Source organism: Vidua chalybeata, chromosome 3 (assembly GCF_026979565.1).
Source record: "Vidua chalybeata isolate OUT-0048 chromosome 3, bVidCha1 merged haplotype, whole genome shotgun sequence".
Classification (NCBI taxonomy): domain Eukaryota; kingdom Metazoa; phylum Chordata; class Aves; order Passeriformes; family Viduidae; genus Vidua; species Vidua chalybeata.
In genome coordinates this window covers 91,996,597-92,017,149 of record NC_071532.1, presented here as the reverse complement: position 1 = coordinate 92,017,149, position 20,553 = coordinate 91,996,597, and the positions used below count along the sequence as shown (strand labels likewise).

At 33.1% G+C, this 20,553-nt stretch overlaps 1 protein-coding gene across 1 annotated transcript in view; it reads right to left on the bottom strand.

The window, feature by feature from the left end:
• The window catches only part of CSMD1 (CUB and Sushi multiple domains 1), a 1,092,714-nt gene that overhangs the window by 18,096 nt on the left and 1,054,065 nt on the right, over positions 1 to 20,553 (bottom strand). Inside the window, exons 55-63 of the mRNA XM_053939637.1 lie at positions 18,220 to 18,408; positions 16,454 to 16,627; positions 12,342 to 12,524; positions 9,900 to 10,076; positions 8,775 to 8,954; positions 7,288 to 7,461; positions 6,158 to 6,331; positions 3,734 to 3,807; positions 581 to 692 (exon numbers count right to left, since the gene is read on the bottom strand). Of these exons, the coding sequence (XP_053795612.1) occupies positions 581 to 692; positions 3,734 to 3,807; positions 6,158 to 6,331; positions 7,288 to 7,461; positions 8,775 to 8,954; positions 9,900 to 10,076; positions 12,342 to 12,524; positions 16,454 to 16,627; positions 18,220 to 18,408 (1,437 nt within the window). The remainder of the gene's footprint in view (positions 1 to 580; positions 693 to 3,733; positions 3,808 to 6,157; positions 6,332 to 7,287; positions 7,462 to 8,774; positions 8,955 to 9,899; positions 10,077 to 12,341; positions 12,525 to 16,453; positions 16,628 to 18,219; positions 18,409 to 20,553) is intronic.

Sequence of the window (20,553 nt, the reverse complement as noted above, 5' to 3'; positions counted from 1 at the left end):
AACAACCCAAAGATAATTTAAAACAGGATAATAATCTAAGGTCATTGTAATGAATTACTTTTAGCTTAGGTCAGTGTATTTTATTACAATAGTTATTTGATGTCCTCCAACTCACACAGAGCTATAAGTAATTTGCATAACCATACATAGCCCAGAAAAGATGGGTTTTGCTGAGTTCTAGTTTATGATTCACAAAATACTAGGCAACAAAATAGTTTCATGCATATTTCGGGTCACCTTCCATTCTTTATTAATCCACTACAGACACAAAAATATTTCTAGCTTAATTAAAGTAGCTAATGCAGTAGGTTAACTATAACAGATTTTTTGAGTAAAACTGATAAAATTATTGTGAACTTCATTTAAAAAAATCTGAAAAATTTTCCTTCAAATTAATACTCTAAAGATATCTTTGGTCTTTGAATAGGGAACAACAACAAATAAAACATTTAAAAATATGTTTTAAATAAAACTACCCATCCTTGTAGCAAATAATTTGTCATGAATTTTCACATGTATCACTTTGTAACTCTTAAAATTGCATACTGTTCTGAGTCGTTAGAATAGAAACCAGACTTACGAATGCATTCGGATTGTATTCCACTCCAAGTTAGGTTAGCAAGACAAGAACGAGTGGTAGATCCCTGAATATGATAACCTTTTCTGCATCTGAAATAGACTGTGCTCCCAACCTAAGGATCAAACCAGAATGTTAGACAGAAGAAGGATCCATCATGTGTAGTCAGATATCAAGACAGTGATAAGTTAATACAGTTTTTTTCAAAAATAAAAATGTCTACTTTTTACAGTTTCTAGACTTATACTTTTTTTTTTTAATGTGATGAAATAGTTGAGTAATTTGATTCTTTAAAAGTTGATTCTTTCATGATCTTATTTGAAAGCAATATGTGGAAAAATACTGACTGTTTGCATGGAAAAGAATGATATTCATACATTTCTGCTGATTAGTTTTTCAGTGTGAGAGAAGCAAACTAAATGCCTGAGATGCCTCTCTTTCCTGTATATCACTGCATATATTTCAATAGTCCATAAAGTCAATTTTCAAAGGCTTTTCGTAGTGTGATTTAACTAAGTATGGGGTATTTTAGAATGAAAAAAAAAATATGAAGAACTGTTTCATCTACAAATACATTCACTAGAGAAAACTCCAGGTGAAAATTTCTTACATTGCATTTATTACTATTAAGTTTTATTTGAGATATTCAACTAGCAGAGTGAATTCATGGAAAGCCTTCCTATGGTCAAATATGATGTGACCTTTCTCAAAAGAAAAGGTAAAATAACTGAGAAAATGCTCTTTAGATTTCAACTGGGAATAGAAATGCATGAAAACTACATACAAAACTGCAGGTGAGAAAGAATTTTCTTAAGAGATGAGAAAGAGATTGTGTGGAGCATTCTAGTAAAATGAACTTATTGTTGGTACTGATAAAAGTAACAAAAATGTAACTCCAGGCCAAGTTATTTAATGATACAGGGCTAATCAGTAAAGCATTACTTTTGTTTTGGATAAAAAAATCTTGGCAATAATAAGTAAATAAATTAAAAAATTAGACAAAATTGACATTATTGGAAATTATTATTACTTTAATTAAATAACATATCACACAGACAAGTTGCAAATGAGTAGTGATCAATGTGTATTAGTAAGAGCCTGAAGTTATAGAAAGGCAGATAGCTCTGCACTGCAAACATCATAGAAGGACTTCAATGGAAATTAAAAAGTAGCATATTCAAAAGTAGCTACCTGCTATGTATACACTCAATTATATAAAACCTGCATATCATGACAGATGTTGAGCAAATGCACACCATTTCTCCCAGAGGTAGCTTGGGAAAATCACTGGTGTTTTTAAAGGTCATATTAGTGATATAGCTTTGTAGATTTATGTCTTTCTAATGATTTTTAAACATATTATTCTCTCTGTCCTGTCAAGGACACACAGTACGTCTTTCATAGGGAGTAGAACAGTGTGTGGCTAGTCTTGAGTCTAAGTCATCTTACTTGTGCCAATTCTGCTATCTGTCAGTAATAACAAGATGAAAATCTTTTCTCAGTGCTCCGAAAGACCAAGCAAAAAGTAACACAGGTTCAAGGCAGTTAAAGAGTTATACTGTTTTTTTCATTTTACTGGTAAAAGTTAAAACGAAAGCAGCACATTCTTTGTATAATACTTGGATGAAAAACATTGGGGGCATTTATGTAAGTCACAGTGTAGGGAAGCACAAAAGGCAAAGAATAAATGGGGCAAGACAGGATGCTGGTACACAGGAAAACCCTACAAAGATCTGCTGCCTGTCATCACACTGTTCTATAACGAGGAAAGACTGCTGAAAAGTGTTTTATAAAAGCGTGGCTATGTAATACAAACAGGAAGCCCACGAATAATGTATGAAAAACCCCAAAACAATCTAGTTCTGTAGCCACTAGAGAGAAGTCTCCATGCTGTGGTACAAGATAGCACTCTGAGAATGAACACATACTGGAGAAAGACTTAATACACAACAGAGGAAGACCTACTATGGCCTCTAGAGGTGAATGGGAAGAGAAGATCAGTCTACATAAACATGAATAACAGACAGCAGAACAGTGAATTGGCCAGTACAATTATTAAAGACAATTATGAGGCAGATAAAAGCGTGAGAAAAAAGAAAAACAACCCCCTGTTAAAATTAGATTCAAAGTCTGGAGTTGTTTTAAAAGAGAAATTGGGGACAGGTACAGAATGAAGATGAGACATCAGAAAGGCAACTGCACCTATTACTGGAAGCAGAACTACCTTGGGTAAGGCCACAAGATGTGGCTCAGGGAGAAGCGCCTCAGTATCTGTGAGCCAGTTAGGAGCAGAAGGTGAAGAAAAGAGCTGACAGCCACAGCAACAAAAGACAGAAAAATTGCAGGAGAGAGAGTAATGAGAGGAACTTACAGAAAGGACGTTTTGGAAAACAGTTCTACTAATTTGGTCGCAAGGGGCACACTGCCCTAGGCTCAGAAACAAGCAGCAAATCCAAACAGAACTTATTTTAAATTTCAGTCGCACATATTTAAAACTGAAAGATCTATCTACAGAAAGTTTATCAGTCTATATAATGACTGTGGATTGGTCATTGTTGCATCTATGGTTATTTCCTCAGTCTGTACTGAGTACAGTACTTTTCTGCCTCTCACTTGTTAAACTAACAACCTGTGAGGAATTTGGAAATTATAGAAAGGATATTCATCACAATACCTGTACACAACACAGAATAATTTTATCTTCTCTGACTGAATAAAATATAACATGAATTTCTAATTTAGTAAAGCCACTTGCTGACTTTTTTGTCAAGGACTACATGGCCTTTGAATCACACAGGTCTTCAGTTGTTAGGTATTTACTGACTATTTATCAATGTATGAAGGAATTATTATCATAAAGCAAGGTAATTATATTATGTCATATCATATTAAGTAATCAATTTATAAATAGCCTTCCCCACTGAAGTCTCCTAAAGGATTGAATGCATGATATATTGCAGGGTTAGAAGTTCTTTCTTTCAGCTGAATGTTTTTAAAAAAGCTTGGCATGAAGAATGAGTTTTTATTGAAAAGAAGGTGGAAATTTCTCAAGGTTTGCATCAGACATTTAAGACTACAGATAATGTTTCTTTTTAAATTTCTTATGTAATTATTAAATACATTTAGAAAACTAATAAATAATAATTAAAAAATTACCTCATAACCTCTGGAACTATTTTGTATTCCAAAATGTGGAGTACCAGGGTCTGTACATGTATTGTGAGCTGGATCTAATGCAAAATGTGAAACACAACACATATTACTATGGTATGAAAAAAATACTCTAAAACTGTTTGCAAAGATTAAATCACTTCATCAATGTCTAGTGATGACAAGAATTCAATTTTTAATTGAATGTGTGTTTTTCTATATATTACACTAGTATTGCCAACTAAATTACCAGGTAAATCATAGTAATTTCTTTCAGCACACTGTAATTTTTTAAAAAGGTTTTTGCAGGTATTTCTGGTTGTGCAGACTTTACAGTTAGGGTTGCATTAATTTTTATCAGACTTATCCTTTTAAATGTTTTTGAATCCATAGTATATTTCACTATTCACAATGCAATTGGAATACAAAGAGAAATCTTTAGAAATCTTTATGTTTTCTTTATTTCAAATCAACAGCTTAATGATAAGTATTTCTAAAAAAAAACACTCCCAAAGTTAAACAACCTCCTCAAACCCAAAAAGTCACACAAACTAAAAACCCCAAACCCATAATCAGCCTACTTTCTCTTTATTTTTGTATGGGCTTTTTTTTTTCTATGCCACAAAAAAGCAAATTTCTAATGGAACTCAGTTATTGCTGGAGAATAAAATTCCCTCCATGAAAAAAGCACAGGCCAACAGATTAAAACAAATTGTTCTGTTTCATGAGAGTACTTTAAAGCAGCCTGGAACTATTTTTCATTCAGTAATGCCCATATTCTGGTGGTGGCTTTGGAGTTGCCCAGTCATATCCACCAGTTAGACAGCACAGAGCTCCATCCAGTGGATTTTTCTGTAGTATGTGATTCTCCCTTGGCAACCGAGTCTGCTGTGTGCTGACACTGAATTATGAAGAACACATCTTGCGACTATACTTCATCTGTAACCATTTTTAGTTTTCTGTAGAGCAAAAATTGAACTTATCATTTACAATAACGTGATATTTCATTTCACTCTTGGCTAACTCCCATTTTCAATATTGACCATCAGTAGAGCATAAAAATTTAACTGGACTGATATATACCAAAGGCTTCAAAAGTTAGGTGGATGTTGACCTAAAGTGTAAGAATGAAAAGCAAACATGCTCTTGATCTTGAGATGCTTGAACAGCTCCAGAACTTTTTAAAAATTATCAACAGCTGGAATTTTATTTCTAGAAATAGACATGAAGCTGAATTGAATTTTAAGATAAGTCTCATCTGAAGAAACCAAAGCAAGACTTCACAAGGTATTCTAAGGAAACCATTGCCACCCAGAAACAGAAAAGCTTCCACTATACAGTTTTTTCAGGTCTAATCCTAGATATTGTTCACTGTTTTTAACCTTCAAATTGCTTAGATAACTTATCTGTAAATATGTTAGATGATCTAATATTTTCCTTTTACAGTAACATAAAAATGGTGATGTAAAAGAAAAACTTGTATCTTTGGTGCACTACTTTCCATGTGCTTCTATATTATACTATATAAAATATAAACAGAAATGTGATTATTACATTTTCAAAATTGATTCTTTGCATCAGACCTTAAAATTAGCTTTTTTAAGCCTTCTTGCCTCTTGTAGCAAAATATAGGTGTAAGATGATTGCCCAGTTTGCAAAAACTATGGAGAGAATTTTTTAATTCACACAAAATAATTCTGTTGACTGTTATGTCTTCATTTAAAAATCATGATTACAACCTTTTTTTCAGAGTGCCCAGCTCTTTCACACAGCCAATATCTCAGTCCCGACAAAATATATAAACAGCCTACAATCTACATCTGAATATGTTTTTTTAGAAATACCAAAGAGAATTTTTTTATTATAAAACTAAACCAATTTTCTCTAGCAAGTCACCCCAAGTGGGATCAAATTCTGATTTCAGTGGGAGTTAAAGGTGTCAATCTGATTGATATAACATGCTAAAAGCCTACCAGTTGCACAGCAGTCAATGAGAAACTGAGAGTATTTGGGAATTAATCAGAATTTCAAAAGATCAGAGATGTACAAGCCATGTTCACAAAGTCGAAAACACTTTGATTTAGGATCAATAAGTGTCTTTAACTCTCCAGTGACAAAATCTGGTCTTTAATCTGCCACTGTCTTCTGCATATCCAAGAGATTCTAAAAATAGTTGGAACAAATTTATGCACTTACACTTATTGACGTTCCGCATTTCCAGCAAACAACCATGTAAATATACAAATAACTTCATATGTGATTGTGTTTATCCTGTAGTATTTAAACTCAAAATATAACCTTATTAAACTAGTTTTTTTTATATTGCATAGATCTTTTCTATACTTGGATAGCTAATTGCTAGACTTATGAGAGTGTAATAGTTTATCAAGAATATTCTCAGTAGAACATTCATTAGGGGTAGTTTATTACCAATGCATGTTGGCTGAATTCCACTCCAAGTACCATCTGCTTGACAGAATCTTCTTGAGGAGCCTATCAGAATAAAAGGAGGTCTGCATTGGAAGCTAACTTCAGATCTGTAGGTGAAACTTTTTCCATTGAGGCGTCCTTCTGCTGGAGTACCAGGATCACCACAAAACACAGCTGATACATAAAAATGAAAAGAAAAAAAAGGTATCAAAATCTGCACATGCTTTTACTTGAAGTATTCTACATTGTTTTATGTGCAAGGCAGGCATACTGGATATGAGTGCAAATGCTACATTCATTTATCTGTGTAGGACTGTAGATCTAAATTCTTGACAGCAATTTAAAATAAATTGTCACTCTTATAGCTATTGTAAGCATAGAACTTAACCTGGGAAAATAGAGCTTTTAAGTGAGACACTTAAATATTGATTAGATTTGGATGACAAAATAATCCCAAAGTAGACAATGCTATATTGCAATGCTTAAAAATAAAACCATTTTTTCACATCTGACACACTCAAATGAGTAGGTTGGAAATTTTTGCCTTAATTAGATAAAAGGAAAAATGTTTATCAGGGTCCTAACAAGATTTCAAGCACTCAAAGAGCTGAGTTGACAGATTTAGAAAAATAAATGCTGAAAAATAAATACAAGCAAGATATGAGGGTATGTACTCGCCTTAAGAAATAAAAAAAATGCTTAGAAAGGCTATAAACTATGACCTTAAAGCGTTAGCATCCTTGTTTTCACCTGTTAATGGAAATGGAAACAGGGAAGAAAAGAAAAAGGACAAGTATAAGGGAATATTCCAGTCATGCTCACCACAAGCCAAATTCAGAACATCCAGTAGGATTACCAGTAAGGCAAATGGTGATGGATACAATTAGGTAACAAAAGATGTGGGTGACTTTTGGGGGAAGGAAGAAGACTACGACCTTTAATGGGCACAGCCACTCAAATTTCATAATAAGGTCAGCTTTTTGGTACAAGGAAGGAGAATCCTGCAGTAATTCATATATTATTACCTGATGTAGCTGAGTCCTTTTTAAATTGTGATTCTGTGACTGTAGCCCAAGACAACTGGATGTAGCTTTGGTGAAGCCCAATACAACTGTACCCTGAAAACTTACGCAAACATTGTGGGATGTCTCCCCGCCAAACTCCTCGTCCTTCGCAGGAGAGAATAGCTGTGTTGGACAGCTGATAGCCTTCTGCACAGCTGTAACTCACACTAGCACCCCAACGATAATCAGATCCTTCCACTTTCCCATATAGTACTGTAGGAGGAGGGCCACAAGTAATAGCTGTGTCAGAAAAGAAAAGTTACAATTTCAAGAATTTATAGGGTTTAGGAATATGTAATATAATACACACTCATACATTTGAACCTAAAAAAAGGTATTTCAGACTATTGTTCCAACAAAGCATACCTGTGTTGACAAAGCAGCCTGTAATAGACAGAAAACTAATTTAAAAACAAAAATAAAGGCTCTGGATTTAGGAAGTCCCTGACTGCTAGGTTGCAAGAAGCCCAAAGAGTACATAGCTACCTAGTTTCATATTTTTTCCTTACATATTCATTAATGATTATTTTTGGCAACAGGTTACTAGCTAGGTAAAGGTTTTCAATAAACATTATTTCTTTCAATAAATAAGTTTTTATGATTCTGAATTTCTAAATATTTGCATTTTCTTTTAAACCAATTTTGCAGCACTATTTAATATGACTGTTCATTCACCTGCTCATTTTCTAAGACTTTCCACACACAATGGTAATTAATTTTATTGGTAATTAGGGGCAAAGAAATTATTCTGATGTTTTCCATCTTCTGATAAGAGTGCCTAAAATGATGAAATCTGGAATGTCCATGTTTACATTTCCCTATAATTTCTTTCAACAAAGACCACAAACATAAAATCACTCAGGCAGTAATTCTGATGACAGAAAAATGCAGTCAGTTGAATACATATGCCAAAATTTAATTAGTAGGCTAGACTTAGATATCCCAGTGAAGTGGTGCTAGGTGAGTTGGCAGCCTAGACCTTCTATAAGCAGAAGATACCCTAGGCTGTTAAATTTACTCCCTGGGCTGCTGAAGTTGTTTTAACAATTTTCACCAGGCTGCCTTATTTGTCTTTCAGCCTCATCTCCACTATGACCTTCCTGCTAGCACTTGTAATTAGCTATTTGTGAAGCGTATTTTGGGCTGTTTATGATGGCTACACTACTGCAACAAGGGAATTTTTTACAGAAAACTTGGTTTGCAGAATCCTGTTGTCTAGGATTTTGTCTAACTAATCCAAGAAAAATGGGCCAAAAAGGAAGATGGGTACTACATTCATATTTTTTTTAAGCTGAGCACTCTGACAATCCATTGCAGAGAGATTTCCTACTTTAGTCAATAACGTCACTATTTTGACTACTATTCTACCACAGCATATGTGCAAAATAAGTATAAATTCTACAGAAATACTTACCTAAATGTTTTAGTTGCATTTGGAACAGTAATTGTTCTAGAGAATATTTTGATTTTTTTTTAATAAATAAAACACCAATTAGTGAATATCACATACGTGTCCAAACAGTACTTGTAAACTGTTAAATTCAAAAACTCACCTTTGCAAATTGGTTTACTCTGGTTCCAAGTGCTATCTTTTACACAGCGCATGGTAGATGAACTTGCAGGTTCCATCAGATAGCCTGGATTGCACTGATAGCTGACTGTCTTATTAAAGGTAAAATCATTTCCAAACTGAATGCCATTTGCTAATGCACCTGGATCTCCACAGTTAATCACTAGTGAGGAAAATAAAAAAGGAATTTTTAAAATAAAGATATAGCCACGCATACCTAATGTCCTTTCTTTTAGTTTACAATACAAGAAATATTTTGTTTCTGTCAAGAAAAGTTATCTTTCTGAGGCATTTAAATAGCATGGACCAAATATCATTTTCCTTTAACACAGTAGCCTCATCTGGAATGCTCTACAGCTCCTGTAGACTGTTGGTGGTAGTTTTGACAGGACGTTTTCTACCTTCATACTGAGATCTTTGTCACATCAGGCCTGAAGTTGATGGTGCAATGCAATTCCAGAAGAGTTATGAAATGCCTCTTTTTTCCCCTTTTACATATTTATTTTCTTTTGTGTGTGTGTGCATGATGTACTGTGAGTTTGGATTTGTCAGTGAAGCCACTAGCCCTGCTTGCCTTGTAGCACTCCTCTGGTCCCTGCTCACTTTACCTGATGGAATAGTCCAGTCTTGCTGCTCCCTGATTCCTGGTCCCAAGCAGAATGGTGATTGATCAATTCTGACTCATTTGGTTTACAATAAAAACTGGTACAGTAATGTATCCAATTACACAAAATTTGATTTTGAGCTACCAGAACTTCCTCCTCTAAGCATAAGCCACATGTAAAAAAAAGGAAAAAATGCTAAAGGAAACTCTAAAGGAGCAGCTAAATACAACATTATTCTAAAAAATATTAATATAAGCAAATTGACATTTCTGACGTAAACAAATACAATAAAGTTACCTATGCAGTCATCTTAAGAAGATAGTTCTGGAAGCACCTAGCATGTATTATAAGGGCATGTACCTTTAGATATATAAAAATATTCATGTATTAAAGACCGAAATGTGGAAAAATGTGTTATTTTATCTATCAAAAAAAAATTTTCAGTAGGAAGGCTGGATGATTTACTATGTTAAAGCTTTAGGGGAAGAAAATTTGTTTCTGACCTGTGCAGTCTGGAGCAGTGCCAGTCCATGTCCCATTAGCAGTACAATGTCTAGTAGTTAGCCCTGAAGTTTTGTAACCTTCCCAGCAGGCATAAATGACTGAGCTGGAGAATAATATTCCATCAGTGTATATTATCATACCATTGGCTGGTGTGCCAGGGTTCCCACAAGATACAGCTGCAAAGAGATTTTTCAAAAAAGAAAAAGTATTTTGATGATGGGTGACTAACTTGGATGAAATAAAAGGAAAAGAACAACTAGGTTAACAGCTCATCTTTGAAAACACCTATAGCAAGTTTTACTGAGAAAATATATGTAATAGGCATATTCTTGAATTAACATTTTAATTCTCTTTGGTAATATTATTACTAGCATTTGGTTTTTTTTTGTTGTTGTTGTTTTTGTTTTTGTTTTTGTTTGTTTGTTTGTTTGTTTTCCTTTTTTTTTTTTTTTCAATTCCCGATTTAGATGGCTTGCTCTTTTTCTTCTACTACACCCAATACAGTCACTGGAGCAAATAAAGCTCATTCAAGACTTTCTGACAGACCTGTACCTCTGCATTGCCTTTTGGCACATTTTTATATTCTCTTCCTGTCTTCTGGTATCTCCTTTTTCAATTGTAAAAAATGCATAAATAGTAAATTGTGACCTTCTTGGTGATTTATTTTTTGACTCAAGAGAAGAACAGACATTCTGTATTTGCCTCCATATCTTTTGGGCATCTATATCAATTCTTTAAGGCCATAATTATGTTTCAGCTTCATATGTCCAAGATTTGACAGCGGCTTAACTTGATTACTTTGATTACATGTCAGGGTTTTTTGGAAGGTGAGGTTGTTTTTTTCTCCCAGTGGACCAACCAATCATTAAAAGAATTTGAGTTTTTTGTTTTGAGTTTTCCTAACAAGTTTTCTAGCAACTCCAATCTTTTGAGACCCCCACCTAGAGTACTGCATCCACCTCTGGGGGCCCCAGTAGAAGAAAGACTTGGACCTGCTGTATGTACACCTGCTGGATGGCCCCAACATAATACTTATAATCTAATAATTAAAATATAACAGTGTTAGGTTTTGTGATTAAAACAAATATGATTTGCCAATTAAAAATTCATCTCCCATTTATGTTTGGAATAATACCTTAATGCCTCTTAAAAATCAATTTTTAATCAGTTTTTAAGTGTAAAAGTTTCAAATAATGAAGAGAAAAATTCAACAGGTTGTAAATTGAACTTCCAGGAATCAACAGATGCTCTCCTCCTAATCTCATGGTTACTTAGAATAAATAGGAAACAATTGAAGGGCTATAGAAAAATGGGAAAAAAAGAGGCTTTTTTCCTTTTTTCTCATTTTTCTTTTTTTTTTTTTTTTTTTTTTCTGAAAAGGCAAGGTTGAAGCAAACACTATGATTAGAACCAAATAAAAGCAGCATTTAAAACACATATAATTGCCACTGACGTCTGCTGTCCTACTATACTTAATGTCTTGATGTAAGGGAAGTAGAAAGGATACTGCAAAACTTCAGTCTTCAGCTGAAAAAAACTGATCCTGTGCCCACTGCCATTTTTATAGTTATGATGCTATCTGCACTGACAGAAGATTAGTCTGTGCTGAAGAATACTGCAAACGAATAATTGTTCTCAGAATAAAAAGTGTAGGTAAAAAAAAAATGTAACAAATATTTTGTTCTATCATGTAGTTTAGGAGACAACAGATACTACAGAATCTATTAACTCTGATGACTTAGATAAAACAATTATTTAAACATTCTAGGAAAATGAGAAGTCATTATAAAATTGAATTTAAAGTCTTCTATTACTGCTTCCCAATTTTAACTGCATAAAACTGTAAACATTCTTTATTATGTTTTTTATCTTATTTTAAAATGTGATTTCAGAAATATTTTATTGCATTTCTTCTGAAAGAGGCAGCACAAAAATATCTTGTTAGAAAATAGTCTAACTTCCATTGAGAAATATGCATTGATTTAATTTATACTTAATTTATATATTCATTTACACAACTTTATTTTATCATTTATTCGGTCCCTGATGCATAGATATTACATAGAAAGAGAAGATGAAAGTATTTTATTATTACAAAACAGATGACAGATTTATTTATCACTCCATTTTCATATCTTCAATCAAAAGCATTTGTTTAACATTTAACTCAGGTGTCTATTATTTATGTTCAGGCTAATTATTTTTTAACTGAAATTATTTTCTCACAAACTTCTTATACATATATATTCCATAACTCTAGCATCTTGGATTTAAGTTTTTAAGCAAAACATGAACTGCTTGTAAGCATTTATCACCTTTCTACAGGATGTTATGAAAGCATATTTCTGCCTAACAAAATTTTTCAATCAAAGAATAAAAAGTCTTTTGGAAGTGTGTCAATAGTGTCAATAGTGTCAAAATGCCAGTGTATTAATTCCTACCTTCACACACAGGCTGTGTACCTGACCAGGAACCGTTAAGCAAGCATGTTCGCTCTGCAGACCCTCGCAGCTGATAACCCATTTCACATGAGAAACGTAGCAGACTTTTTGTTTTGAATTCATCCCCTAGTCTAGACCCATGAGCTGGTACTCCTGGATCATCACAAAAACCAGGATTATTTCCTGCAAAATACAACAGAGCACAATTATTGGCAGGGACATTATGTGCAAATGTAGTGGCAGTGAAACTACTCTTGTGAATAGAGCCACCGCATTGTTTCTATTACAATCAATCCATTTTCTTCAGTATTATGGTGTGAAAATAAAGTCAAAGAAGAAAATACATATCTTTTTCCCTACTTCTTCTCTCAGACAAATACAGTCCTAAACCCAGAATGTGATAAAATAAAGCTAAAAGATAATGAGAACATGGGAACCACCCCTGTCACTTTTTATCAACTCAACAAATCTGTTGCTTTTTAAAATAAATTATATTTTCTACTCATTGTGTTTTATTGTTTAACTTGTAGTGACATCTTCTAATAACAGGAATTAAATAACAGCAAAAGTGAGGAGAATCATATTAAAATTTTTAGGAAATGCATTTGAAATACCTATATCTACAGAAAATACTCATGCCCGTCTATGTCTGTCAAGAATGAAAATATCTCATAATTATCCTTATCCTCTAAATTTCTAAGCAAATATTGGTTGCAAACTTAGAGGAGAAAGAACGTGTTGCAAGACAGAGCTCTCAAAGATGTCCTCATCAGTCTGATGAGTCAGTCAAGTGCTTTATCACATAAAGCAGATGTTACAGGAGATACTATACAAGATGGTTAAGGAAGCATGGTCTCAGTATCAACCATTTATTTTACATTTTGGTATAAAATTGTATCTCTCCTGAATACTTTTGTGTCTATATTGCAGTTAACTGCAATATTATCCTTTGTTCTCCACTTTTGAATTATATGTCTAAACTCAAATTCTATTGAAACTATAGGTTTTGATTTTGGGCTTTGCTTTTATTTTGGGTTTGTTTTTTATTTTTCAAAATACATGTAAATACTTTAATAGTTTGAAGTCTGTATATTCTTAAATGGGTTTTTCTTCATAGGCACCCCTCTCATATAAAAGATAAAATCTTAAACAAAGAAAAAACAGTACCAAATTTTTGAGAAAACTCAAATAGGTCATTTAGAAATTAAAATTTTCTTATGTCAGAAAGTACATAGTTTTAATAATGGCAAGTAAGAGTGGATACAATCATGATTTCACATAAAAGGAGGCCAAGACAGTTCCTGAATTCAAGACTAACCTGTGGGCTTTGATTGTGTTCACTTTGTTTAGTACTAGGTTCTTCTAGAACAGATTGTGCTTGTCACACTGCCCTACAGCATTTGGACGTAGATTTCCTGGTATAAATACATGCTTGTAAACAGTGTGAGTGTCTTAAGTCAGCTGGTATATTCTGTCTCTCTGTGTACAATAAAACTCACTCTCCAAAATACAGTGGCTGCCTCCAAACTGACTGTTGAGAATTATCTCCAGCACACAAAAACTTGTAAAGTACTTGTGCATTGTTTGATGTACTTCCAGGTGTAATGGGTAAAAATTAATCTGGGCAAAATTTCAAGAGTATAATGGTCTCAGGGATCAAGCAATGTCATCCATGACCTATGCCCTGGCACTGCTAAAGCAGAAATCCAGATGTAGCCTCTGGATGCTATCTGCTTCCACTTACTCTAAGACATTACTATTTCACAGATATTTCTGTCTGCTTAAAATGTGTGAAATAACATGAGGGCTGTGATTCAGGCTCCCACTGCGGCATGTTTATGGCATGAAACAGTTATATCGCATATACTTGACTTGTGAACACAAAGGGATTTTTTCAGGGAAGAATGATCTATGATTCTGAAAATTTGATGATGTCTCAGTTGCTTAGGAATTTTGCTGAGAGAATTATTCCAGATGAATGACTGGACATTTTTTTTTTCTTGGACATGCCTAGTTTTGACTTGGAGAAACTATGAAATGTTTTAATCAAAGGGTATAGACAAAGGCAGTTACAGTAATATGAAGGTCTAGATTCCTTTATATTTAGCAATGTAGAATACTCAGTATCCATTATGGAAAAATAAGTGTGTCATTTTAAACAAAAAAGTCAAGTATTGCTTAATTCATAAGCTACAAAAGTCCAGCACTGCAACAGGTCCCAGGTGACAACAAACCCAGAGATCATATTTCTACCATCACAGAACCATCAGGCATTCAAATATATATTAATATATAATAAAGAAATGAATCTCATTCTGAAAGAGACGACAGGTTTTAAACATTCTATTTGGACTGTTTTTCATATCCCTGAAGTACAAAACCATTTAGAGTTCTCAGTCATCCTGGGCACAATCATTCTTTCACTGACATTATGACAACAAATTATTCATATTGGATTTTGATGGATTAATCTCCTGAATATCTAACTTGGGAAGTGTAGTTTTACAATTCTAAATACCTTAGAGAAATGAGACACCTTTTTAGAGTTTTCTTCAGCTTTTTTTTTTGTGGGGGGTTCATTGCTTTTTTTACATTGAGCCAACAGAGGTAGATTTTCATTTCCTTGGCAATCACCTTGCTCTTGAGATGGTGACCCATTGTGTTCAAAGTTAGAAAATTGAATTCTGCATCAATAACAGTATTTTAGTTACAGTAGGCATATCTTCCCCACCATAAAACATGAGTACAGGGCTCTTTAATGTTTTCAAAATCTATGAGTCTATAAAATACTGACATATTCATGACTGAAAATAGCAGAAGAGTCTCAATTATTAGCAATTAAAATTTCCCTCCACCAACAGGAGATTTTTTCCTTGTTGTGAGAAATGTTGGATAACAGCACTAGATTGTTATCTGACTATCTACGGGTAATTTCAGATCTGGGATATTATGCTGGATAAAAAGGTGAAAGTGACATAAATGTGAGCTTAAGATAAGCAAGAAAAGATTTCTTGTTGTGCAGTGATGCCTTTCAGGTCTAGGCATAGAGACCATAATGGCAGTGAGATCTATCAGTGTGAGACGAGTCTAAACTATTTCCTTGAGCAGCAGAAAGGAAACTGTAGTGATTTAAATTAATTTCCTTTTCTCAGTATTTCAAATTCTGCTAAGCATCCTTGCAGAATCATCCTTGCAGCTCATAAATGGACCATTTTCAATGAACACTTATTCAGAGCTTTTTCAAAGTACTGGAAATAATTCAAAGTACCTTACATCTATTTAAATTAGGTCAAATTTGAATTGAACCCCATTGAATTACATCAGCCCAACAGCGGGCATGTCCAATAGCTCAAGGGAAGTTATAAGATTGTATAATGGGTAATTATGAACAATTTTCTCACTAGAAAATTTTCTTCTAAAACCATTCAGGTATTTGATTTTTATATACCAAAGTGTGTATACCTGTTTCCCTTACAAAAGCTATTAATATGCTGTGTGTGTCCTTAGTAGCCAATTCTCGCTTGAACTCTTCACTTCAACAAAACTGTGTGATGCTTTATGGCTTCTTTTAGATTTGCATAGTCTAGGAGAGAATGAATTGTTCCTGTACTTCCTGACAGCACCAAGAACACATCAGATATTTATGGTATTCACACATTGTGACAATAATAAAGTATATTTCTGCAAGAGAAAAAAGCAAAATATACAAAGTTTACCTTTATACCTTTGGTGTGGAGTTTCTTAATCAAAATTTTCTAACGTAACAATCTTTGTTTATGCAAAATGGTGTTCATAAAAATATAATGTAACACATGTATCCTTTTTTAAGCAAAACTTGACCAGGTTTGAAACACTGTTTTACTGTATCTTCTACACACTGCAGTATACAACCAGAGCATCTGTCTGAGGAGTGAAGTTGTGAAGCAATGACAAAGAGAGTACAATGATTATGAGAATATTCCAGCAAATGGGTGTGATACAGTGAAGTGGCTATTGGTGGAATTAAAATATAACTGGAAAATACACAAAACAAATATTTGGCTAAAAAAATGTGTGAGAATAGCCTTGCTCATATGAGAAGGTGACATTCAGATAATGGTTGGTACAAGTACCTGAACAGTGAGGGAGAGTCCCACTCCAGTGGCTATCTTCTTGGCACTCCCTCGTAGAATTTCCTATGAGCCTTCGACCTGCTGTACACGAATAGTGAATTATGGAGCCATATGTAAATTTGTCTCCTGAAAGAATTGCATTTGCAGGTACCCCAGGATGTCCACAAGAAATGGCTAACAAAGGAAAGAACACAACATTATAAGACATTTTCACAGCAAAGAAAAAAAATCTCTTATAACCTTTTAAATACAAGGCTGGTTCCAGAAAATATATGCGTCTGTCTGGATTTCAACTCTTACATAGTTTTAGTTTTCTTGTTGCTATAGATGATTTATTGGTCATTTGTAAGATTAAACACAAAACTATGTATAAAATTAGCCTATCGAGATTAGCCTTTCTCTAAAAATATAGAGATTTCTTTGCTCATTCATTTCTGTTCATGATCCTTCCCTACAAAGAGTACATCTTCTTTGGGTCAGCAATAGGAAGGAAGACACCAAATAAGGCTATTGCTGTAATGTGCTTATATATTGCAGATATGATAATGTAGGTAGCTTTATTGTATCTACAACTAGGTTCACTAGCATAGTGAAATAAAATATTTATTCTGTAATATTTTTATAGCAATGTGATGAACAAGAGTGAGCAAGAGGAAAATGGATTACTGATAATTTTCATAATTTTAAATCATATTTATATTTCTAAGATACAAGAAGTGAGGAATATGCTTGCACCAGCAAATATTCTGGCCAAACTAAAAAAAAAATTATGCAGCTATTTTGTATTTAAAATTGTGTATTTTCCCTAATTATTTTACTACTGAAATGTGAATAAACCAACTTTTTCAGGTTACAGCTCTTACTGACAGACATTGCAAGCACAGATTGTTGTAAAAAAAAAAAAAAAAAACCACAAAACAAACTAAAAAAAACCTGCTTGGGTTATGTGAATATTAGTTACATAGTAGTATGAAAAGCATAATAAATAAATAAATTCACCCACCTAGTGACATTCATTGGTCTGGTATATAAATGTAAATCCATGAAATAAATAATTGTAGTAAAAAAAATTGCAATTCTGTAAAGCAAAAACTTTAAAAACTTCTGATGTGTAATTTCATTACTACTTCTTTTAATTGCATTGCATATCAGAAATCATGACAGCAAATTAACAGTGATCAGAGAAGGAAAATATCTCAATGGAATTAAACTCAGGCAAATTGTTATTTTGTTTGATGAAGCTTATTGATCATAGGAAACACCAGATTTCCTCCCTCTCTGAGGAGAAAGTTATGGAGGAAATATGAAGTAATGTTATGCAAAGAACCTCTTGAGCAAAATTTTTCTAAACGACATTTCATGGATTTGTTCTCACATATACAATACAATAAGTCTGAAAAAACTATAAATATGTGATATAGGCATTAACAGACTTAGACTATCATTCTAAATTATAACAAATATACAATAATTTTAAATTTCCCTAGCTATTTCCAGATACCTTAACGATTCATCAATAAGGCAAATTAATGTTGACTTTCTGGCATTTGAAATAATAGTTCCACAGTTCCCTGGAAACACATTTTTAATAATGGTATGTTGCATGATATTTTGCCCTAATATTTCCTTACTGAGATATACAATTTGCAATTTATTGATCTTAATGTCCACACTGTTCTTTAATAGATGGCTACACTTCTTTTTTCTATCACAATTTAAAGTCATGCTCAACTCTTTAATGCTAATCCAACCAAATGGACACTTACACAAACACTTTGGCAGTGATCTATCCCATAACCCATTAGCTTTACAGGTCAGTGCAGATGAGCCCAAGAGATAAAAGCCCTTCTTGCAATGGTATGCCACGCTCGTTCCATATTTGAAATTTTCAGGGTAATTCTGCTGTCCGTGACGAATTGCATTCTCCACAAAGCCAGGATCAGAGCAGTTCACCACTGTAAGACAAACAGTATTCACTGCTGATGCATAACAGCAATATCATAAGTTTAGCAATCATTTTCACTTCTTCACTAGAAACTCGTGATTGTGCTTATCTACAGTTCCTTTGTGGGTTTTATTTGACTTAAATATCAGAAATATTGACTCCTAAGTAAGACACTAGAACTTTTTGCTTTGAAAGTAATACTACAATTTACTCCAGTTCTTTTAATAGTCTTGGACAAGATAAATAGTATCAAGTGTACAAGTGGTTCAAAGATGAAAGAGAAATTGGAGGGGTTTTTTATTATTCCCTTGGTAGGCTTGGTTTGGTCTTCTACATAATTTTTATGTGAAGGAACAGTACATAGTTCAAATAACACTGACATTTTCTTTTTTTTATATTTCCTCTAATGAGAAAATTCGCCTCAAATATTAAAGACATTTTCTGCTATTAATGTGTAAAACAGAAAAATCAAATACTTGATAAGGGAGTAGGAGTGAGAGTAAGTACCAAAAAGCATGAAGTAATTTCTTCAGATAGCCATTAAAAGCCTAAAAAAATTTGGTTTTTTTCCTGACTGTTTACTTTTTATATAAAGTATAGCTACCCTCCCCACTCCTTCATTTTATACTTTGCAGTGACTGCAGGGTCATAGAATCATTTAACAGCTTGGGTTGGAAGAGACTTTTTCAAACACTCAATTTTGCTGTCTGTTAATCTGAAAACTTTATGAAAAGTTACAAACATGTAGTCCACCCCTCCCATCTTCATTCTAAAGATAACAGCATAAATAACTATAAAAAAAGACGTAAAATATTATTATTATTATTATCATTATGTAAAGATCATCAAAGAACCACAGGAAACCAAGTCATTTACTTCAGATCACTTTTCATAAAAAATAAATCAATGGACAAGAATATAGATAAGATTATCATTTTAGAAGTAAGACATACATAGTCCTCAATGGACTGCTTTATACTCCTTTTATTCAAAAGCTTAAATTTTACCATACATAAAATTTAAATGTACTGATCAGACAATACATTAGAACAAGGCATCTTGTGCAAATACTCATTCATTGAATGGATATTTCATTCAATCAGCTAAAAAGTATCAGGATTTTAGTAAAATTTTTACATCCTAAAATTGAATCTGGAGCAAAATCCAGTTTTAATTTATTTATCCTTATCTTTTAAAGCCATGCCCTTAAAAGAGTTAAATGTTCATAATTCTAACCTCACAATTCTAAATAAACATATACCTAGGTCTACAGAATGTCTCATATGAATCTGAAGTTTTCCTTCATAAAAAATATTTTCGAAGTAATAATTGGGGAAAATAATTCTTTTTGGCATAAAGAAACTTATTTTTCATGTACCAAATATTATTAAAAACACTGACAATGCAATTACACAGAAAAGTCCAATATATTTTTAAAAATTAGGTATTACAATGATACACACAAAGCATTAGAAAAGTATTACGTAGAATGATTGTGTTCAATGAAAGAGATCAGTTTTGGAGGATTTTTGTTTGTGGTTTGTTTGTTTGTTTTTTGTTTGGTTTTTTTTGTTTTTTTGTTTTTTTGGGGGGTTTTTTTGGGTTTTTTTTGGGTTTTTTTTGGTGTGTGTTCCTGAGCAGTAATAAAACTTTTTTCTCCTAACTGAAACTATTACTATTTGATTTATGGTGAATCCTATGAAATAATTCACCAGAGAAGTTACATTCAGCTTACTATATAATAGTTTAGCTTATATTTCATATTAAAAACTTTTATTTAAACATAGTGTTATAAACATAACATTTTATACAGAAATCAGATATATGCAGGTTAAATAAATATGTGTTTACATAAGATTTCATTGACAGAAACAAATACCTCTTTAGCTCTTGACTTTTTTTTCTGTTGCATAAAACAGGGGAAAATATCAAGGCCTAACATCTCACTGCTCTTTGAAAGCTATGAAAAATTTGGATGCGGAAGTCTGTGTCTCTGTACTTGCTTTGAAGAGCTACAAAAATCCCTTCTTCTGGGGATCTCTATTTAAGAGTATTATAAAGAGAAAATGCTTTTTTCTTTTACATGACACATTCTTTGTTACTGCTTTTTTTTCCATGGTTACTCATCTTTGTCAGCTAATTCTAATTCTTGCAC